This window comes from Clarias gariepinus, chromosome 6 (assembly GCF_024256425.1).
Source record: "Clarias gariepinus isolate MV-2021 ecotype Netherlands chromosome 6, CGAR_prim_01v2, whole genome shotgun sequence".
NCBI lineage: Eukaryota > Metazoa > Chordata > Actinopteri > Siluriformes > Clariidae > Clarias > Clarias gariepinus.
The window spans coordinates 1,185,723-1,210,403 of NC_071105.1; the positions used below are offsets into that span (position 1 = coordinate 1,185,723).

Here is a 24,681-nt window from a genome sequence, read left to right on the forward strand (position 1 = left end):
GAGAGCTCAGCTCATTAACCCGGAAGACTCCAGCACGGATACTTCTGCTTCTAGGTTTGTGCGGCGGAACGCGACCGAAACGCTCACAGCGACACCTACTGGAGCTTTAGTGCACTCTAAATCATGTCCAATCAGTTGACTCCTGACAGGGTGTAGTAAAGTGGTTGTCTGTCCTGCAGAGTTTAGTGTTTTCTTAGCTCCCAACACAATCTATTAAACAGTTTTCCCCCTCATTTTATTTATTTTTACTTATTATTGTATTTGGGTATATAATGCCATAAAGATGGAATCCTGGTTAAATTATTGTTTTATTTGTATGGTGGTGTAGTGGTTAGCACTGTCACCTTGCACCTCCAGGGACTGGGTTTGATTCCTGGCCAGGTTTGATTTCCGTCTCTGTGTGCATGGAGTTTGCATGTTCTCCCCATGCTTAGTTGGTTTCCTCCGGCAGAGGTGGAAAGTAACTAATGACATTTACTCGCGTTACTGTAAATGAGTAGTTTTTTTGTGTACTTCTACTCTTTAAAGTAGTTTTTAAAATAGATAATTTTACTTTTACGTTTTGTTTGAAGTATTGTACTTCGCTACATTTGAAGTCATATTTGCTACTGAGTAAAAAAAATTAATGAAAATGAAAAATAATAAAAAATAATGCAATGGAGAGGGAAAAAAATTGCACCCCGGAAACCACTGCACTGATTGATTGATGGGCGGGATGAACAAACGCGCTAAATTCACAAGAACGATGGAGACAAAACAGATGCCACTGATGCTGAACCAGCTGAAAGCGAAATGCCATCAAACTCTTATGATCAAACCCCTGGTCACTGTAACGGCCACTACTATGTTGTTATACCACATTATGTGTGTATGTTGCCCTTTTAAGCGTTGCCGCCCCTCCCCCAGTGTGTGCGCTGCGGAGGTATATGTGTGTGTGAGAAGAAGAGAACGAGCTCAGGTGTGCTGCTCCACCCCGAAACGCTCTATTCTTTTACCCTTTTCTTTACTTTTACTTATGTTTTGTATTATAATTTTGTGATGCTGAAAGAAGCCGATAAAGGTTTTGTGCTGAACGTTATTCTTGGCTAAAGTTATTCCAAGCACAAGAAAGGCAACAGCTTTATTATGCACAAGTGTTCAAAAACAACTAGTTTGAGATTTATATCCGCTTATCTTTGTTGAACTACACTAGAATCCTCCATCCCACCTGCTGTTAAAAAAGTAACTCAGTAACTTTTACTCTGAGTACATTTTTAATGAGCTACTTTTTACTCCAAACACTGATACAGCTTCTCTCGTGTGTGAACTTCGGTGTCTGATGAGATTACCACTTACCACTGGTATGGTTTCTCTCTTGTGTGAACACACTGGTGTTTTCTAAGATGAATCTTTTCATTAAAACTTTCCCACGTGGACACTGATGGTGTTTTTGCACTTCTCTCAGAGATGTTAGTGTGGAAAGCACTAGATGAACATCAGTGACTATCGGAGCTCTCTGTGGGATCCAGAACTTCTAGTTTTAATCTCTTCTGATTTCTCTATCGATGGAAGTCCTGTAGAGAGATTTATAGAATATGAGGATAAGCAGCAGACTACATAACACAGGACACCACTCACCTGCAAAAAGTAATAAAACATAAGTTGTTTAATTTAGCTATCGGCTAGTAAATTTGGCTGATAAATTTAGCTTTTAAATTGAAAGTCAATAAAGATGAACACTTTACTTAAAATTACATAAAAATAAATAAATATTACTGCTATTACAAACCACAAATTAAAGCTAAATAGCAGCAGAAAGGCAACAGCTTATGTTGAAGTAAATAGACAATTCAGCTTAATTAATAATCGAAAGTTTGAAAGTAAAAATGTTTTTTTTAAGTCAATCCTGTGGTCTACACCTTGTTGCAGCTACATTAGGTTACACATCAATCATAGTTTTGTATTAAAATGGAGAATATGGGCTCTGCAGTGTTAAAGTGCTAAAGATCGCAAGTTCGATTCCCGGGTGATGATGTAGCCATTTGCAGCGGGGGCTGAAGAGAGCTGATTAGGCAAGCTCTCTTACAGGGAAGGGATGGGAGGCACTCTGTGCTTTCACATCAATCATGGCTTTACAGCCAGTCGCAGGGGCCTGCGAGCTTGAGCAAGCAGAAGGAGCGGATAGCGCTGTCCTCCGAGTGTGTTACGCTGCCCCAATGCTGGGCAGTTCGAAAAGATGCGAAAGTGATAGTCATCAGCCCTCCCTGACTAGTAGTAGTAGCCTTGATGGGGGAGTGCCTTAATGACGGTTGGGAATTGGACATGACCAAATTCCCTGCCAAAAAATAAATAAATAATAATGGAGGATATATTGTTAACTCTACTGATACTGATAGAAAATGTTTTAGGACCCCAACCCTAAGGATTGCACATCCCAAACATAGTCAGACTTTAGTGTTTAATCTTACCTGGATACTGCTCACCTGTACATGCATAAACTGCAGCTGTAATCATAAATAATATCATTTAGCACAATTAGTACTAATTACATTTATGGTACACATTTAGGAAAGAATACTGCTTCATAATCGCACTATTTGGCATCACCCAGAAAATACCCAGTTCTCTTTTAGTGTCTGGTTCATCCCAATGGTTCTTCCTCATGATGTTTCAATAACTTTTGAGAGTTGTTAGGGCAGGAAGTACCTTGTGATATGTGGTGACTACTTGAGATATCTATGGGGTGCAAACTCCCACATTTAACTTTAATGTTCATCTTACTTGGATCTTTGGAGGAAAATCTATGGATCTATGAAGTTTTATATTGGACATTCGCCACACATTCAAGATTATCTCATCTGTTCATCAAGAAATAAACACACAAAAATTTCAAAAAATATTTTCTTACTCTGGAGTGGACAGAGAAGCTATTACAAATAAAAATTTTTAGATCTTCTCCTGTTACAGCCTGCTGGAGCTATATCTGTCAGAAACGCTGCTAACCGGCGCTTTATAGCGATGGAGTCACTAAGGGACCGTTTAACAAGTGCATGACCAAGACCCAACCTTTTGTTTACAGAAGAATACACAAGAGTACAGAGAAATGTCTCACAGGACATCAAACATATAACACTGTTAGGCTACAGCAGTGGTTTTCAAACATTTTCTGTCATTCCCCACTTAACGGGGTGGGCGAATTTTCAAGCCCCACTTGTCAACAAAATGACAACGAAAACGGCCAGGTTTACTATTTATTAAAAAATCAATTTCTAAACCAATAAGATCAAATAACACCAAGTTCAAATGAGATAAAACACACGTGCTATTGTTATAACAGGCTTACTTCGTCACTTATCTAGAGCTTTTTTTCAAAGAAGTCGAGTGGCTTATTAACGTGACTGGGGTGTGTCGATAAGTGTCTTCCTACTTTGTTTCGTGCTGTCTGCTGCCAGCGCTTTGGGACACAAAACACACACGTGTCTCTCCTCTGCCCCACCATCCCCACCATAAATCCAAGCGCAACATACAGTAGGCTTCATCATGTTTTCATTTCGGCTGAGCTTTTGGTTGATTAGGTTGATGATGCTGAATCACCTGCTTATTTGTGGTCTATGTAACAAATGTATCCATTTATGTTATTATGCTCACTACATACAGTACTCTACTGTGTTATGTTTTAAAATGCCCCCCCCCACATACATAATCTCTTTCAAATAATAAATTAAAACATAAATTCAGAGGTTTATGGTTTACAAATGACAAATTATAACAAATGAATTTAATTATAAAGTAAGCAATATAAAAAAAAATTGTATAGGAGAAAAAATATATACATTTTATATTTTTTCCATATACAACATGTATATTTTAGGGTCAGGGGTTGCTCAGTGGTTAAGGCATTGGACTACGATTCGGAAGATCCCAGGTTCAAACCCCACAACCACCAAGTTGCCACTGTTAGGCCCTTGAGCCCTTAACCCTCAACTGCTCAGATGTGTTATAAGATAAAAATGTAAGTCGCTCTGGATAAGAACGTCTTCCAGATGACTAAATGTATATTTTTTTTATATTGCTTATTTTGTAATAAAAATCGTTTCCTGTAATTTTTCACCACAGACAATATTTATTTAGTGTAATTTGTGATAAATAATTTGTTATTTGTACATTGACAAACCCCTACAAAATGAATCATTTTTGGGGATTTGTATTAATCGTCTCGACGGCTGTCACGTGCCTAGGTGTAAGGATTTCAGGAAGTTTGGTAGACCTCCTTTTGTCTACTCAGTGCTCAGCCTGTATTCTGCTTGTCCCGCCTGGATCCAGGGAACCCCTCAATGATACACACAAGTCAGTGTTCAGTGAGACGTTCAAAGTTTATTGTGGGAGACAGGAGTATATATACGCACACACACAAAGAACCAAAAAAAGGTGGATGCAGGAGTGTTTACATCCAGTCTGGAATGCTTTAAAAAGATAAGGTAAGGAAAAACATAAATTTAGGAGTAGCTCTGCATTTACGAGCGTTTAAAAGTTTTACGACCTTTAACATAAACTACTATAGTTTAGTATTTATTGAAAGTACAGCTTGTGTCGTGAGAAAAGGAAGAAAATCACTCTGTTCTCATGCACACAGAATACAATGAAACATACTAAAAATCAAATATTCCCTACACTAGGGTTAATTATAATATTAATAATATATTTGATAATAATAAACCTTTGAATGTATGTCGTAATGTAATATTTGATAAAGATTATGTAGGGGGGGGCAATCCGTGGCAGGGGGGCATTTTACCGCATAACACCTGTTTGTGTCCGCAGTAAAGTTAGTTTAATATTTGCATCTCCGAATTCAATAACTGCGTAAATAAACCCGTGAATAAGATACCCAGATATATTTCCTCTCTACATTGTCTTTAAGCTCCATCCGCCTTAAATTATACAAGTTTAAAAGCATAAACACCATTATTCTCTACAGCGCAACGAATGATTTAGGGATCATCGCAAAACGCCGCAAAGCAACAAAAAGCGTAGAACGATATCGATCTTCCCTTCTGTTCAGCGCCTGAAGGATCAAAAAGCAACTCTGTTACCACACTGGAAACTAGAAATGCCAGACTAGTACTGCCTGATAAAATATTAATGTTTAACAAAAATACAGAAACATCAGCATACACATTGGAATAAATGAAATTACATATATAATACCGAATGTTTCCTTATATATTGTTCCTCTGGAATTAGCATGCTGACGTTAAACCGTTATTGTTGCTCTATGGTTCCACTTTTTCTCTGAGGTTATTTTAATTTACTTGTATTAATGATCCTTTTTTTTGTGTGTCATTATTTAGTTTTGAGTGTCTGATCTTTATTGTCAATAAACAAAAGCATAAATTAGAACTGTCCTATTATTTTCCACTAATTCCCTCCCGTTCATTGCGCCCCACCTGTCATGTCTGTATTCCCCACTAGTGGGGCGCCACACACTTTGAGAACCACTGGGCTACAGTTAGGATTATTTGTTTATTTATTTGTTTGTTTAATTGATTAATAATTATTTTAATTTACATTTAAAAATAAATGATTACACAGACAATTCTTGTGGCAATAAAACAGATAATTTGTTAAATAAGAGTTGGAATGTTTTTTATTATTTAAATAATAATAATAATTGTAAAGGTATGTATGAAAATGAATGCACTTTGGTACAGTCTATTATGAGTTCTAAAAAATGACAATTAAATCAACAAAATTCAATAACTTTTTTGCTATAGAAATTTTGAATTTAAATCCAACTGTACTACTGTATAATCCACTCTATCCTTGCTAATAACTACAACCATTGCCTTTGCAATATTCAGTTTGAGCTTATTTCAGTTGTAAATTCTTTTTATTAATTTTTTGCAAAAAAAAAGAAAATAAAAATAAAATCAAACTGAATGAGAAAAAAGGAATAGTTATGGTTATGAGCAATGATAGAGGGGATTATAGAGGGGATTAACCAGAAATGAAACCACTGCAGAAATCTTCACAACAACATCATGCAATAGTGAGGACTTCATGAACTTTTTTAATAATAAAATTGTAAATATTGGCACAAAATTGAGGCTTTGAAACCGAACAATGTAATTGATGCAGATGGTAATCTAGCCATGTCAGATCGGAACCTAGAATACTTTACTCCCCTTGAAGAGAATGAACTAATTTCACTCATCTCTAACCAACCATCGCATTGGTTATGTTCCAAAATCATTTAAATTAGCAGTTATCAAACCAATAATTAAGAAACCTGACCTTAACCCCTGTGAGCTGTCCAATTACAGGCCAATATCAAACCTCCCCTTTATCTGTAAGATTCTGGAAAAGATAGTAGCGGAGCAGCTATGCTCATATCTACATAGAAATAGCATACATGAACTGTATCAGTCAGGATTTAGGCCTTAATACAGCACAGAGACAGCACTCGTTGAAGTAGTAAATGACCTCCTATTGGCCTCTGATCAGGGTTGTGTAACTATGCTTGTATTACTTGACCCCAGTGCAGCTTTTAACACCATTGATCACGCTATTCTTCTTCACAGATTAGAAAATGTAGTAGGAATTAAGGGTACAGCCCTCTCCTGGCTCAGATCCTATCTGACCGATCGGTATCAGTATGTAGACTTAAATGGTGATTATTCTGCATGTTCTCTAGTGGAGTTTGGCATTCCGCAGGGTTTAGTTTTAGGCCCACTGCTTTTTTCCCTTTACATGCTTCCTCTGGGCAACATAATCCGTAAGCATGGTATTAATTTTCATTGTTATGCTGACGACACACAGTTATATGTCTCAGCAAAACCTGATGAGAAAAAACAGCTTACTAAAGTTGAGCAATGTGTGCAGGACATAAGAAATTAGATGATAATTAACTTCCTTCTGCTTAATCCGGATAAGACAGAAGTTCTAGTCATAGGACCGCATACAGCTAGAAGTAAAATTTTAGATCACACCGTAACTTTAGATGGCTTTTCTGCTCCGTCAAGTGCAACAGTAAAAGTTCTGGTTGTTCAGCTAGGTGCATAAACAAGCTTCAGCTAGTCCAGAATGCAGCAGCGAGAGTCCTCACTAGAACCAGAAGATACGAGCACATCACCCTTATCTTATCTTCACTGCATTGGCTCCCTGTAAAATTTCGCATTGATTTTAAAATACTACTCTTGACATATAAAGCATTAAATGGTCTCGCGCCGCAGTACCTAAGCGAACTGCTAGTGTCTTACGAACCGCCACGCCTACTTCGATCAAAGGATGCAGGCTGCTTGTCAGTACCGCGTATTATGAAAAATACAGCTGGGGGCAGAGCTTTTTCTTACAAAGCCCCAAAATTATGGAATAGTCTTCCAAATAGTGTTCGGGACTCAAACACAGTCTCAGTGTTTAAGTCCAGGCTAAAAACCTATTTATTTAATCAAGCATTTTTATAAATAGATTTGCCTTAGGTAAAGGAGCAGATCTGGGGGACTCATGGACGTAGAGTATTATGGTGAACTGGTATATGTTTCGATGCTGTCTTCCTCACTCTCATTGATCACTCAGGTTTGCTGACGGTGAGGTGATTGTTTGCTTTACATCTCAGGAAGCCCTCATGTTTGTGTTTCCTTCTGGCTCTCCCTTTTAGTTATGCTGTCATAGTTAGTCCTGCCGGAGTCTCTGCTTGCACTCTACAGTTAATATACATTCACATTATACATTGTGTGACTGTGACCATACCTAACTGCCATCTCTCCTCTTCTTCTCTTTCTCCCCCTCTTATTCTTTCCTCTCTCCTCCTGTCTCCCCCTTTCACTCTTTCTCTCTCTCTGTCGAGCTACACATGTCGTTCCTGAGCTACCAGTGATCCAGACTCCCTCTGCCCTCCGGACCTGTCTGACCCATCCTGGTGCCCCGCTTCTGGTTGGAGATCTCGTCACATGGATGCCCCGTGTGTCTCTCTGGGATGCGTCTGGTGTCTGGGGATGATTCTCTCTACCTAGAAGATGGTTCTGGCCTCGACTGGTGTTGGCAACTGTTTCTCTGGGGACTTGACAGTTTGATAGTTCAGGACTGGAACTTCCTACAAGTCTACCTGGGTCTTCAATAACTACCTGGACTCCATATTGACATCAATTAACATCAGCTATTATAGCTGAACTGCCTCCCACCCTACACACTGTATAAATGCAGATCATTTACTGCTTTCTGTTTCACCCAAATGAGGATGGGTTCCCTGTTGAGTCTGGTTCCTCTCAAGGTTTCTTCCTATTACCATCTCAGGGAGTTTTTCCTTGCCACTGTCGCCCTCGGCTTGCTACCCAGGGACAAACTGACCATTTTGATTCATACACATTCACATTTCATACAAACTTAAATAATTATTTTGATTGTGTAAAGCTGCTTTGCGGCAATAAAAATTGCTAAAAGCGCTATACAAATAAAATTGAATTGAATTGAATTGAATAATGCAGGGGGAAAGTTTGTAGTTATTAGCAAGAGAGTATAGAGTCTAGCAGCAAATATAGCAGAATTATCAAAATTTTAATCAGTGCAGAAATTAATTTTGGAGAACTCTCTGTCTTACACAGTTTTGTGGTTCACCTGCTCTATCACATCAATAGACTGGGGGTGTTTAATTTAAATTTTTTTACTATTTCTTAAAACACGTTTCAGTTTGTCATTTTAAATTACTACATAAAACATAACTGATTCCTGAATCCATTTTAATATACAGTATAATTTAAATAATTTAAATGAATACTTAACCTGTATGTCTGGCTGAAGCATAAATTATTATTATAGGGCTGACATTTCACATAAACAAATGCTTTTTTAAAACACATTTTACTTAGTAAACCTTGCTGGAAAAACAATTGTTGATATGGTGAAGCTTTCTGTAAGATTTATACCTTTGACTGTAAATGTGAAAATAGATGTCAAGTGCACTGAGCAGGAGGTATCTACTGTAGCAAGCAAGCAAAGACCTTTTACACTTTGAAGTATGCCTTTAAGTTCACTTTTTATTAATCTATTTATTACAAACTCAAATGACTGACTACACAGTATTGTGTAGTTACAACAGAGCTTTCAGCATAAAAGCCTTCTCTTATGATTCGATTATACTGTAGCTGTGTAAACCATGATATAAACCATGCTCCCTGTTCAGGAAATATCAGTTAATGATGAAGTTCCTACAGTATATAAACTTTCACTTACAACATGTAGACCCTGGATGGCCCCAAAAATTCAACACATGCTTTAATTTTGTACCTCTGTGCACTTGTCTGTGAGAGGTGTTAGTGTGGAAAGTCATGGGAAATTGAAGTTGTCTTCTTGTGCTGAATGTGTGATGTACACGCTCACACAGCATCATCTACTGGTGCACTCAGGTGGGACTTTACCTTTACAGGTGCGAGTGTACAGAAGGGTTTATTTGTTTAATATAATCTAAATAAAAAAACCTTTGTGTTTGTTTAAAAAAATGTAAAACCTGATATTAATTCACTGTGCTTTGGCTTTAGAGTCTGATTATTTGTTATTTATATGATTGTTTATTATTGAATGTAATACTTCTATTATTGATATCAAGTAACAAATTGATACATTATGTGTTTAGTTGATATTAATTGTACCACTTTCAGTACCCCTTAGTAACAAAGGACATAGCACAATGACATCAGGGGGCTGAATAAATTATAATATACCAAAAAATAACAACAAATTGGATAGGACAAAGCAATGAGGAGGGCAATATCAACCCATATAAACCCATGCTGAAAAAGAAATTTTTTTTTTTTTTACAGCATTAGCTTGTTTTGAGCTACTTTCTGACCAGTTCAGAATTTTTTTCCAGCTTTTTGGGAGTTTTGCATTTTTGATCTTGTGGGTTAGAATGTGGTTGTTTCTATAATAAAATTTGGTCTTGAATTTTTTGAGTTAATTGTTAAAAGTTTACACCTTAAAATAAACCTGAAATTTTGCTACAAAATCTCCTTAACATGTTTTGACTTCGCAATTATGTTAGGCCTTGTTCACACGGGTGTTAAAATCGAGCGTTTTTCTTGTGTTCGTAGCGTCCGGTGAGCGCGGATCAAGCGGCGAGTGTTTCCTACACATAGGAGTCAATGAGAGTGATGTCAATCGATCGCCACTATAAAACACAATACAAAAGTCTAGGACGTTCAGAGCACGTTCGTTTATCCAAAAACTTAACGCCCGTGTGAACAAGGCCTTATTGTGTCTGACATAGCTGAATCATTTGAAAATTAAACCCCTAAAAAAGGCAAAATCTGAAGGGTCTATTATGCTTCTCAAACTCACTGTATTTTACTTTATACGCGGTTGAGATTGGCGTCTCCTCAAATCCGCAATCCCGTTATATTAAAACTTCTGTCTTATCAGTGTCTTCTGTTCAAGGTTCCTGTCTCCTCCAGTTACAAGATTCTGCTCTAAAAATTGTCAAAACTGTGAGGTCAGGATTGTGGCATGAATATAACGCCATACCTGTGACCCTGAATACAAAATAAACCTGTATAGATGATAAGTGAGCGTGAATGAGTGAGTGTTCTTAGGGAAAATTATGAGTGAGCCCACTCCCTTGGCTGAGAAGCAACCCCACACATAAATGGTCTCGGGGTGCTTTATTGTTGACATGATGCATGACAAATAGTATCGCTCACCTTCATACAGTTCAAGAAGGGCAGCAAAAAACCCACACTTCTCTCTAGGAAAAACATCAGGGACAGACTGAACTCAACTCAACATTTATTTATATAGCACCTTACAGCAACCTTAGTTGAACCAAAGTGCTTCACAGCATTAAAATAAATGACAAAAGAAAAAGTGGCGCATACATTTTTTTAAAAATCAAAATAAATGAGTTTTAAGTTTTGCTTTAAACAGAGGCAGATCAGTAATATAATGTAACTCAGGAGGAATGGTTTAGGAGTTTAAGAGTTTAGGACCGGTGTTCCATCGAAACATGCTACCCATCGAGTTGTGCTAACTACCGGATCTGCGAATGCGCAGTCCCACAAGTTTACACTCTATCTCCACTGCCATAAATTCATACTACCTTGGTGCTGAGACTTCGGTTGACGGTGAGTTTAAACCGTTTTTCTTTGCTTAATTTTACTGAAACATTTGAGTTTCTGCATAAATTGTCATGAATGAGCCATAAGGTTGAGGAAAGAAAAAAATGGTTCAGGGTCTAAAATTTAAACACCTACGTTTACATCTTTTTGTATACTTAAATATCTTGTGGTTATCATATGTGTGCAGCACTATTCAGTACACAGAGTAGTTCATGCATAAATGCTTACGCACGTGATAACATGCGTTTTTGATTAAATTTATGATAATGCCAAAAAACACAAACAGCTCTTCTAATAACACTGAACGTCCACAGTGTTGTTGTAGTGATGCGGTAGCATAAATCGATAGGCTCTGCTATCGATTTGTGCTATGGTTGCATTTTTCGACAAGGCAGCATAAATCGACAGAACACCGGCCTCAACTGAAAGACCACTAGTGGTTTTGATCAGCAGAACGTAAAGCTCTATGTTGGTAGAAACTTACTGTCTCACACAAGTAAGAAGGTGCCAGGCCATTAACTGCACTAAAAACAAATATAAAAAGTTTAAACTGAATCCTGAAGCAGCAGACTTTGTGAATATTAATATTTGTGTCATTCTCATCCATACTTTGTCTTTGGTCAAGACAGCTGTAAGAAGCATTGCACTGCATGTTGTACTGTGTATAGTTGTGTGTGCGTGTGTGAGACAAATTAACATTAGAATTTGTTAACAATACTGGAAATACTAAACATGTCAAATGTTAGAAAGGAAACAACAAAATATCAATCATTAATGCAAGTGACTTTACATATTTTGGTACATGTCCTAACATCAGGGAAAACAACATATATTATTTATTAGAAATATACAAGGAACTGTTACCAAATGTACATGCATTACATTAAAATGTACTAAAATGAATACATTTTTATAATTTATTTAAATTCATAATTTCTTAAATTATTGCACAAAATCATTTTTATAATTGCACAAGGTGGCCCGTAATAAGCATTTAAACAGCCACTATTCACAGTCTCTGTGTATGAAACTTCAGCTTGTCCTTATTTTTAACTGTGTGAATGAATCTGTATTGATCTTGCACTTTTCCCCTGTCAGAATGCTAGAGATGAAACTCTCCCTCTTGGTTCGTGCACTCATAGGGCTTCTCTCTTGTATGAACAAGCTGGTGTTGTTTGAGGTTGCCTAGGTTACCAAAACTTCTCCCACACTCTGTGCAGTAATAGGGTTTGGCTCCTGTGTGAATGCGTTGATGGACTTGGAGATTGTCTTTTCTTTTACACGTCTTCCCACACTCCTCACAGCGATACAGTTTCTCTGCTGTGTGAATCCGCTGATGTTTCGTCAGATTTCTGTTGTCGGTAAAACCTTTTCCGCACTGTGAGCATTCATACGGTTTCTCTCCAGTGTGAACGCGCTGGTGTCGTATCAGATTACTGATGATGGTGAAACTTTTTTCACACTCTGAGCACTGATAGCGCTCCTCTCCCTCGTGAATACGCTTATGTCTCATGAGACTACTACTCGCAGCGAAACCTTGCCCACACTGTGAGCACTGATACGGCTTCTCTCCAGTGTGAACACGCTGGTGTTGGTGAAGCGTACCCCTCTGGGTAAAACTCCTCCCACATTCTGAGCAACAATACAGCTTCTGTCCTGTATGAATGCGCTGGTGCTGCTGGAGATTACCCTTCTGTGTGAAACTCTTCCCGCAGTCTAAGCAGTGATACGGCTTCTCTCCGGTGTGAACGACCTCATGCGTCTTGAGATTTCTTCTATTACTGAAACTCTTCCCACAGTGAGGACACTGATGAATTTGTTTTTGCGCTTCTCTGTGAGAGGTTTCGGTGTAAACAGGACCAGATGAACTTTGGTGTCTACTGGAGCTCTCCGTTGGCTGCAGAATCTCAAATTCAATGTTTTCTGACTTCATTATGGCCGGAGCTCCTGTGGAAGGATGTATTCACACACAATATGAACGAAAACAGGACACCACGTATTGGTAACAGAAAAATCACTATGCAATCATGCTAACAAATAAACGCACAAATACACTTTTCAGTTTGGAACACGATGACGTCACCTCATATTTGGTCTTTTCTTCCTAAACCACATCATTTACCTTGATATTGTTGGAATGGAATCTAGACGGGAGTTTGATAAAAGTGCATTGAAAACAGGTTTTGGCACAAAAAAAAAAAAAATTACAATTAAATTACTAAATTGGCACAAAAAAAAATTACAATTAAATTACTAAATTCCTTTGGGGTTAAACAAAATATAAATAGATCAACTCACCGGTATAATCATACACTAGATTTAATTATATCTCATGGTATAGATGTCACTAATATAGAGATTTTACCTCAAAGTGATGATATCACAGATCATCACCTCCTGATATATACTCTACCCGTAGAACAGATTAGCTGCGTCTCTCCACGTTATCGATTTGTTAGAAATATGAATCCGACTACTAAAGACAGATTCACAAGTAATCTACCGGATCTGTCCCAAATTCTTATTAGACCCCTAAATGCAGACGATCTAGATGAAGTGACCAGCAGCATGGGTACTATTTTTACCAGTACATTAGACACTGTTGCTCCCATCAGATTAAAAAAAGTCAGAGATAAAACACTTGCTCCTTGGTACAATAGTCATACTCGTGCCCTAAAGAGAGCAACCCGTAACCTTGAGCGAAAATGGAGAAAAACTAAATTAGAAGTTTTTCGAATTGCGTTTAAAGACAGTATGTGCAGCTATAGACGGGCTCTAAAAACCGCTAGGACCAAGCATCTTAGCCAACTGATAGCAAGAAACCAAAACAATCCCAAGTTCTTATTTAGTACAGTAGCCTGCCTAACAAAACCTAAGATGCCTGCAGAGAGTACTCCACAACATTTTAGTAGTGAAGATTTTATGGACTTCTTTAATGAAAAAATCGATAGCATAAGGAAGAAAATAACAGAGGTTCAACCTCTAATAGCATCTCATGATCTAGTTCAGCCTAGAGCTTCACATTTAGATTTTCAGTGCTTTACAGGTATAGGACAGGAAGAGCTGTATAAACTTATCATCTCAGCTAAATCAACAACGTGCCTGTTAGACCCAATACCAACCAGATTTTTAAAAGAAGTGATGCTTACAGTTGGAGAGCCACTTCTAAACATTTTTAATTCTTCATTATATCTAGGTCACGTCCCTAAACCTTTGAAGCTGGCAGTCATTAAGCCGCTTCTTAAAACATCTAATTTGGACGCGAATGAAATAACAAATTATAGACCGATTTCAAACCTTCCGTTCATATCAAAAATATTAGAAAAAGTAGTATCAGCTCAAATATGCACATTCTTGCAGGAAAACAACATCCTAGAAGAATTTCAGTCAGGTTTCAGGCCCCATCATAGTACAGAAACTGCACTAGTTAAGATTGCAAATGACTTGTTTTTAGCTTCAGACCAAGGCTGCATCTCAATACTAGTCTTACTTGATCTAAGTGCTGCATTCGACACCATAGATCATAATATTCTCATAGATCGCCTACAAAATCATATAGGTATTCAGGGGCAGGCATTAAAATGGTTTAGATCATATCTGTCTGATCGATACCATTTTGTAGATCTAAATGGAGTACCGTCTAATGTAATGCCAGTGAAATATGGGGTCCCACAAGGGTCAGTTTTAGGACCTCTCCTGTTCTCAATTTACATGCTTCCCCTGGGAAACATCATTAGAAGGCATGGGATTAGTTTCCATTGTTATGCTGATGATACCCAATTATACATCTCAACAAAACCAGATGAAATACCCAAGTTGTCTAGATTAACAGAGTGTGTCCAGGACATAAAAGATTGGATGACCAATAACTTTCTTTTACTAAATTCAGATAAGACAGAGATATTGCTCATCGGCCCAAAAACCAACACACAACAGCTTTCACAATTCAGCCTGCGTTTAGAAGGATGTACTGTTACTACTAGCTCAACAGTAAAAGACCTGGGCGTAATATTAGACAGTAACTTGTCTTTTGAAAATCATATTTCCAATATCACAAAAATAGCCTTTTTCCATCTTAGAAATATTGCCAAACTTAGGAGTATCCTATCCGTATCTGATGCAGAAAAGCTAGTTCATGCATTCATGACCTCAAGACTGGACTATTGTAATGCATTACTAGGTGGTTGTCCTGCATCCTCAATAAACAAGCTACAGTTAGTCCAAAATGCAGCCGCCAGGGTTCTCACTAGATCCAGAAAATATGATCATATAACACCTATATTATCATCCCTGCACTGGCTACCTGTTCAATTTAGAATTAATTACAAAATAGTACTACTTACATACAAGGCTTTAAATGGTTTAGCTCCCTCATACCTAACCAGTCTTTTGATACACTATAATCCACCACGTCCCTTAAGATCACAAAACTCCGGACTTCTGGTAATTCCCAGAATTTTAAAATCTACAAAAGGGGGCAGGGCATTTTCATATTTGGCTCCAAAGCTTTGGAATAGCCTTCCAGACACTGTACGGGGAGCAGACACGGTTTCCCAATTCAAAAGTAGGCTCAAGACGCATCTCTTTAATCTGGCATACGCGTAACTCATCCCATAACCTCATACTCCAGCACACCTATCCTGAATGGCAACTACGCTAATTCTCTCCATCTTTTCTGTATTTTTCTACCCATCCTGAGGCATCTGGAGATTGTGCCAGCTTCAGTAGACAAAGGCCAACCCTGCGAGGTTTCTAAGGCATCTTGAGAAGGACCTGCTCCAGCTAGATTCTGCTTTATGATGGCTGGAGCTACACATCCTGCTCCTGTGCTTTCAGTGATCCTGACCCCATCTGCCCTCTGCACTTACTGCTGAACTGAATCTACACAACTTCTGTTATATTGAACTTTCACCTGCACAACACACTTGATGTTATTTCTATCTGTTATCACCCAGATGAGGATGGGTTCCCTGTTGAGTCTGGTTCCTCTCAAGGTTTCTTCCTATTGCCATCTCAGGGAGTTTTTCCTTGCCACTGTCGCCGTCACCCTTGGCTTGCTCATCAGAGACATTTCATTCATCATTCATTCATTTCATTATTATCTAGACACATTTTTCTCACACATACACACTTCCAAATATTTTCTTTTCTTTTCTAAAAAAAAAAAAAAAAAATCTTTAATTTTTTTTTTTGTGAAGCTGCTTTGGGACAATGACCATTGTTAAAAGCGCTATATAAATAAAATTGAATTGAATTGAAATTTAAATTCTGTGTGCACCAGGAAGTATTAATATTCTACTCTATCTTTCTGCCAATCTGCTGCCGCATTTGGACCGACAATAGTCTGAATGTGTGAATATAAAGCTACAACGCAAATTCCAAAAAAGTTGGGACAGGATGGAAATTGGCAATATAAAAAAAAATAAATTAGTCTGTAAAGTCTCTTTAGCTTGTACTATAGTGAAAACTCTACAAGAAGTCATTATTTGATGTGGTTTATCGTGAATTTAATTGTTTGTTGAAAATATGCACTAATTTTGCAATCTGATGAGATGAAATTTCGTACCACCAAGCTGTTATTGTTCCCGTAAACATTTGTGCATTTTGTAAAAACCTTGTGAAGACTTAAAGAAAACATTTGACCGCCGTCATTGCCAACAAAGGGTATATAACAAAGTATTGAGATGAAATCTGTCAGTTCAGAATTAAATTTTATTTAATGCATATTACGGTATATATACACACACACACACACACACAGTGTAATATACACTAGTAGTTTGTTACACCAAGAGCTACCACCCCAGATATATTTCCTGGTGTGTTCAGACTTGACATAATTAAATGATTAAATGATTAAAACAAACTTTGGTGCGGTTGCTCTGTAAGTGCGGTTAATTTGACCAAGTATGACGCTTCCATCTGAACCTTAGCGTGCACCAGCAAACGAACCAAGATCGTTTGAAAATTTGCTTCTCTCTCGGCCCGCTTTCATTTCTCTCTCGGGGCAACTTTCACTGTAAGATTCTGTATCTGTGACATCTGATGTAGAGAAGGCAGCGTTTGGATGGGCAGTAAGTGAGGAAAGGTTCTAACTACGTCATGCATGTTAGTACGGTACTGGAAGAGTTTCAAAAAAAACAAATTAAATGAAAACACTGCCTTGTTAAATATTCAATTTACAAGCGTCTGAGGACATTGACCATGGACAGAGTTAGAGCTGGAAGATACAGGTGATATCGCCTCCCCTGCTGGGTCTTAGTGCCTGCAGAGTTTCTGAGTGTGCGTGTGTGCGTGTATTCACCCAGCAGGGGAGACGATTAACTACAAGAAAGAAAAAAAACGTTTGCTCAGTTGTGATGACATGACGCTTGGCGTCAAAACAAGAAGCGCATGCGTGACACAAGATACTCGGTACTCGTAAACCAAGACAATGCTTGTTTTACAAGTCAAAATTTAAAAAAAAAATCTTTGCTCGTCTTGCGGAACACTCGCAAACCGCGTTACTCATAATCTGAGGTTCCACTGTATTGTTAGACAATGTAATCTAATAAGAAGATTCCTGTGCTCTAAGAAAAGACGCCTCATTGTGCTTTCTCATGAGTTATGCAGTAACACCTTCTATATCCTGTATCCAAACGAGGATACATCCAAATGGCTCTTGTCTGCTAGAACCCGTTTGTTTAATTAGGAGAATGCAATTCTCACCTGTCTGTCTTCGGGTCCCTCTATGACTGACATGTTAATGACTGGTTCTTTTGATGTTCGGGACGTAGCACCGTTTAAATGTGCTCTCCTTGCTGAGAATAAACAGAGATCTTCAGAAATCATGCCTGCGTGCGTGTGTGTGTGTGTGTGTGTTTGTTAGTCTCTCTCGGTCGATCGGGCTTGGACTGGTAAGTGTATCAAGGTGCAGAGGACACAAGAAATTCTCTGAGCTTAAAACTTAGCTCGGACACACTTCTTCTACATTTTAAAACCTAACATCTTGTAATCTTTTTGACCCCACGGGGTGAGATCTTGCGTGGAGCCCTAGATCGAGGGAGATTATCAGTGGTCTTGTATGTCTTCCATTTTCTAATAATTGTTCCCACAGGTGATTTCTTCACACCAAGCTGCTTACCTATTTCAGATTCAGCCTTCCCAGCCTGGTGCAGGTCTACAACTTTGTTTCTGGCATCCTTTGACAGCTCTTTGGTCTTGGCCATAGTGAAGTTTGGAGTGTGACTGTTTAAGGTTGTGGACAGGTGTCTTTTATACTGATAACACGTTTAAACAGATGCCATTAATACAGTTAACGAGTGGAGGACAGGGGAGCCTCTTAAAGAAGAAGTTACAGGTGTGTGAAAGCCAGAAATCCAAAATTGCTTGTTTGTAGGTGACCAAATACTTATTTTACCAAGGTAAACAATTTACAAATTAATTCATTAAAAATCCTACAATGTGATTTTCTGGATTTTTTTCTTCTTATTATTTTGTCTCTCATAGTTGAGGTATACCTATGATGAAAATTACAGGCCTCTTTCACATTTTTAAGTGGGAGAACCTCCACAATTGGTGGCTGACTAAGTACTTTTTTGCTCCATTGTATGAGGGATTGGTAAAATGCAAGCTGCAGACCTAAATTACTTTTTATAAAATAAAAAGTTGTAAAAATAGAAAAAAAAGAATGGATTTTTTTAATCACTGAAGAAAAACAATTTTGTGAACCACATACCAAATAAAATCAAAATGGTGCCTGACAGTATTTTACATGTTTTTAGCAAATAACGCAAGCCTGTCCACCGCATCAGACTTGAGACACGCACTGTGGCAAAAAAAAAAAAAATCAATTTTCAACATCAACATTAATTCTAATAAATCGATAATAACAAGTACAGAACAGCATGTGACAAGAGTGCATGTGAAATGTTCACAAACGAACAATAGTGAAATTAACAAAATTTCATGTGTTTTTTAGCGCTCTTGTCATTTAACGCAGCCGTGCTGGACTATCGAACACTTTTGTGCTCTCGGATCGGGCAGGCTGACGTAGGAGCGAGCGGGGAGTCTATCACAGAAATAAAGATCACTGCTTCCATTGCTTAATTATTGATAGCCATTTATTTATTTATTTAAGTTTTTAATATATATAGGGAATAAAAAATATATACACACTTCAGAAAAAGAAAATACTATAATGTATATTACTATAATATCACATATCAATATATAATATGTAGAAATACATTTAGTATTAAAATTCTTATAAATGTTTTTCCTGTATATACAGTATACACAAAGACACCACGTTATATGTATAATTTGTGTTTGGGTCCGAACCAAGAGAACCGGACTACAGGTGTGAACACACACTCAGACCCGCGCGGACACCAGCCTGTGTAGCGCACTAGCATAGGAAGTAGAAGCCCATTTAGGACTGAGCCACTGTTAGCCGAGTGTAACTTACCTTGAGCTTTACAGCAGAACGCAGTTAACCACCTCAAATACACCCACAACGGATCAGATGGAACTGTGGGGGTAAAACCCTGTCAGAAATATTGGAATGTAAAGATGATTAGTAGAGTCGGAGAGCTCAGCTCATCAATCAGCAACACTGCAGCACGGCTTCTTCTGCTTCTGGGAATGTGTGGAGGAACGAGACCGAAACGCTCACAGCGACACCTACTGGAGGATCAGGGCACTCATTTGGAAAGAAGACCGAAGCCGTTAAGACACTAAAAAATATATATATTTTTATACCTTATAAAATTAAAAAGCTCAATATGTGTATTTGCTGTAAATACAAAAAGATGCAATTTTATAGACTTAATATGGAAGTTTTAATGTAAAAGAATGTGGCATAAGGAACAAGCATGAGAATGTCTTTATTTAAGCCACCCCGAACCAATATTTACATATCTGGTCAAATAATGATTTTATTATATTTTATTGACATAGCATTCACAAATCAAAAGTATAGCAATTACCCAAGTATTTGACTGTTGTTTATTAAATTCCCAGTAAGGATTGACAGAATCTTGATACTGTCTTTAAATCAATAAAGCATTTACTGTATGTCCACTTAAAAATGTATTTGGCCGTCACAATGAAGTTATAATAATTTTAATAGCTGAATATTCAAACACTGATTCAAATATTTATTTAATTAAAACAATTAGTATAATTTGCCAAATAAATAAAACAAATGCATACTCAGTCATGCTATGAAGGCTCATTATAATATTTCCATACTTTGTGTAACCTTCTAGACACAAACTGTTCAAAATACATAATGGAGTTAGGTTGTTTAAAATAAAGTTCATGTAACAAACATGGTTTCCGCATATTTAGACTACATAAATGAAACATTGTTTTACCCAAATATGAAACATCATTTTAAAACTGGAATTAGTTAACCTAACATCAAAGTGAACACTCTATCCACAGAACTGGTGTTCATGTATTTTTCGCCTCTCAGTGCATGGTATGCCAATTAACACAGAATGAGAACGATTCAAGTTTGCAGAACAATTTTTTGGTGTTTCTTTCTAGGCACAAAATGTTCAAAATAATTACTTTAAAAAAAGTAGCAACATGGAACCAACTAATTTAAAAAACAGCAGTTTAGACCTAAGTGACTAGACTTTGCTTGACAGCTTTGAAGCATCCAGCTCCAAGAGAGGTTTCAGTAATACCTCAAAGGTATACTTGAGATGCCTGGGATAATAGAGATTCAATGCATAGTTCAAACCAAGGAGGAGACAGCAAACCCTAGGAAAACCTTCAAGGCCTGTAAGAACTTTCACTCCCTCGATAATGATTGCAGCATCCTTTGAACTGGCACTTGTAGCTCCTGTCCTCGTCACAATTACTGCCATCAGAGGCGGCGTTACCATTAGGCAAACGTAGGCGAGCACCAAGTGCCCCAAACTGCCAGGGCCCCATGACTTAAGCCTAACTAAGTGGTTTTAGCTAGCACTTACGTCTAACATGTAAATGAAACCACAAAGCCATGGATAGGATCTTTGGCAAAGGTAACAAAAGTTTTTCACGCCTGTGCATAGTCACAAGTCACCTCAGGTCAACAATGTCCTAAGAAAGGCTGTCTGCACTTGCTATTCTCTCCATTGAGCACAAAGTCAGAAAATCAGTGGATATGGTGTCAGAAATAACAAAGTTTGTTGAAGCCAAAGCTTGCAAGGCCAGATTTTAGTGTCTTGGCCTACACCATTTACCCCAGCCATGCACACAATAAGACTAATTATTTCAAATATTTTAAAATTAACATTATTTTCATATTATCCTTAATCCAACACCCTAATATTCATAATGTTTTTCCCACCCACTAAATCTTATTTGATGAAATAAGACTAAGCTATTTTAAAAAAGTAAATAATAAAAAACAGGGAGAAAGAATAAAAGGAGCCAGAAGCAAGCTTTTTGATCAGACAGTAATTTTCAAAGATCACCCTGAGGTGTACTGAATCCATGTTTAGTTAGCTATAAAACAAAAAAACAAGAAAAAGACAATTCCAACTGACACTGGTAGAAAACTGTGTCTGTGATTGACATTGTAAGTGCTGTTACTTTGAACATAATTAGTGATGTTGTAGACATATGCAGCTGCCTTAGATATAAAAGGTACTTACTGTTATGGTAAACTGCAACAAATGTGTCTTTTTAGTGTAACCATGCACTTTCCCTCTACAGAATAAGATGCCAGTGGATAATAATCTTGAAGGCAATGGTGATGAACAAGAATCAATTCTTTACTGCTTTCTAACAGAAAAGACCTAAAATGCTCCAGGTACCAGGCACTGAGTTTCTTTACAATGAAGTAGTTTTCAAAATTCGTGTCTGTATAAGCTCAACAAAATCAGGTAGACCTCCGGTGGAACTATATGGCATGATAATTCCAGTAAAATACTGTGTCCCTTAGTATGTCACAGCATTTCAAAACTGTATGCTGCTTAACTAAAGGAACAGTTCCTTAACAGACTCTCAGATTCTATCATCTAGTACTTCCAGATGCACAGATGACACTTTGCTTACGATTAGTGCAGGAATAATGTCATTTACCTGTAGGCCCTCATTATTTAAATGTTTTGTTGAAAGTGACAACAAAATATTCTTGAACATTTTACCTGTGAACCTGAGTACTCGTTTAAAGAACTTATGTTTGGCCTCGAAGCCCATAGTCCATAATCCAACTATGGGACCAAAAGCTTTTATCAAAGCAGGGTAGTGCTACAAAATGTTAGTTTCAGCTTGGGAAAAACTTCTTGCAACCTCTGAAAATGCTCTGAAATTTCCAGACCAAGATAAGCTTTCACATGAGTGGATAGGAGCCACTGTAAGCTCTACCATTTCTTTCAATGTCATAAGTATTTGCCATGCTGGATCATCATAAGGAGTCCTTGATCCAATATAATATAATAATATGTATAAGAATAGTTTTTCAGTCAGTGGACAAGCTCACTTGACACCATAACAATGTAGTAATGTGCAAATTTTCTCTTTTAGTCTTGACATGAAATTTATAGGCTTTTTTTGTTTTTTTTTTAAATTCTTTTCCCTGCTTTCGACAGTATTCAAACTGTGGTCCAAGGCAGAACCTGCAAATGTAAGGCCTATTAAAACTTTTAACAAGTCCACCAAGAGAATGAGCTGCAAGATTGTCAGCTGCAACACAATATACGGTTCCTTTAATGTTTTTTCCAGCACTGGGCACAAAAACTCTCCTGTTCTAAGACAAAGATTTTTAAAAAAAATGGCTAAATCTGCTTCATAACCAAATCTTTTAGCATTCATGGCTTTGCAGAAAATACTTATATGTATTGCAGTTAGTGTGGAGTGCACTTCAGGTGGTGCATTTGCGAGGATCTGGTAAACTAACATAATCTTGTGTTTCTTTCGTAATGTCACTAAGGGGTTATAATTGATATAAAGAACTAAAGAAATAATTGTTTTTCAAATGTATCCCTTTTTATATGATTCATACAGAGTGGATGTGCTGGGTTGTATGCATCTGTAAAATCTTTTTTCGATCAATATATGCTGTAATGTCTGAAGAAAGGAAACATACTTAAAGCTGAGCTTTTCTTGTGAATTAAGAATGTATTCAACAGGCTTTATGACCAGTGTTGGGGGACATTCCATTTTAAAGTAATTAATTACAAAATTACTGTCTTTAAAAAGTAATCAGTTACATTACAGTGTTACTTTCTGATAAAACTAACTAGTTCAGTACTTTTCCCCTGCAGAAAATTAAAACTCCTTTGTGATTCCTCATGCATGTTGTTTTAGTCAAGACCTTTATAATTATTCTACCTGCGCGGTTTCACACGGTGGCCGTAAGTACACTTCATTATGATTCACTGCGAGTTTTGGAGCTGTGATTAGGTTCCCATCTTTCCGCAAGTTGGTCCTTGCATAGTCAAACTGCATAGGTGAGATGGGGGGTGTTAATATACACACAATAACGGATTGGAAATCACTGGTGTCAGGCTCACGAATTACATAAATTGTCTGAATAACGAATCACATTAAAAAATAATAATAATAATAAATAACCGAGTACTTAAATGGCTGCATGCATTAAAAAAAAAAAAAAAAAAAGTAGATTTTTCTAAAAAGAAAACCAATTAAGCTTCGTTTCTCTTTTATATTTTACATTGCTGTTTAATTAAGCAAAAGTAATTTTTATCCGATTACTCCATCATAGGCATCGCTAGGCCATTTTTTTGAGGGACAAAATTCTCCATAAACTACTCACAAATTGGTGATCGCCCATCATCCCCTTTAAATTCCATATGAAAGTGGTGACAGACTTCGGCTCCTTCCCGTCTTTCAGCGCGGTCTTCAATTCGCCATCACAGAGGAAGGATTAAGGCAAGGTGTGTGTGCGATAAATTGTTATATCTGCATCAGTGCAGTCCTTTCACATAAATACAGTTTACAAAATGTCCTGAGGGATTAATCAGTTAAATCTTCACTGTGTTCACCCTCATCACACCAGCTGTTTCCTCTAGTGAAAATGAAGCCCTTAATACAGACTCTATGAACCTATAGTCTACTTTATACAACAATCATGCCATTGCCATTTTAATTGAAAAACCTAACTGTCTATATAAAACATTACACAGTGCATATGGCATTTACTACCATAGAGTTATACACATGAATGATTAATAATAGTGACAGACAGCATTCAGTGCACTCGGTATAACTGTACATCAGTGTGATTTACAGAGATAGAAAAATCCTGTTTTTGTAATAAATATTGCATTGTATTAAATAATGTACCAAATCGTAAAATACATTTATTAGCCTTAGAGTAGTTTTTTGTCACTTTGATTTAGAAAAAGTAACTTTTTTAATGAATAAATACAAACAAGTAATGATGTTAAAAAGATGCATTTTTTAAAATTACATTAAAACAATGTTTGTCTATATTAATGAATTTTAATAAATAGCCTAGTAGCTATGAAATTTTAAGAGGTTGAATGTAGAACCTACTGTTTTCTTTATGAAGCTAAAACATTAAAATAAACTAGACAACATGACAATCAAAATTTTCATATTTATATTTAACTTTAGATGGAAGGTCACATGG

At 37.2% G+C, this 24,681-nt stretch overlaps 1 protein-coding gene across 1 annotated transcript in view; it reads right to left on the minus strand.

Moving 5' to 3' along the window:
- Positions 1-10,679: 10,679 nt before the first annotated feature.
- Positions 10,680-24,681, minus strand: part of LOC128526363 (zinc finger protein 850-like) — a 49,046-nt gene continuing 35,044 nt past the window's right edge. The window contains exon 5 of the mRNA XM_053498154.1: positions 10,680-12,873. Within this exon, the coding sequence (XP_053354129.1) occupies positions 12,187-12,873 (687 nt within the window). The 3' untranslated portion in view covers positions 10,680-12,186. The remainder of the gene's footprint in view (positions 12,874-24,681) is intronic.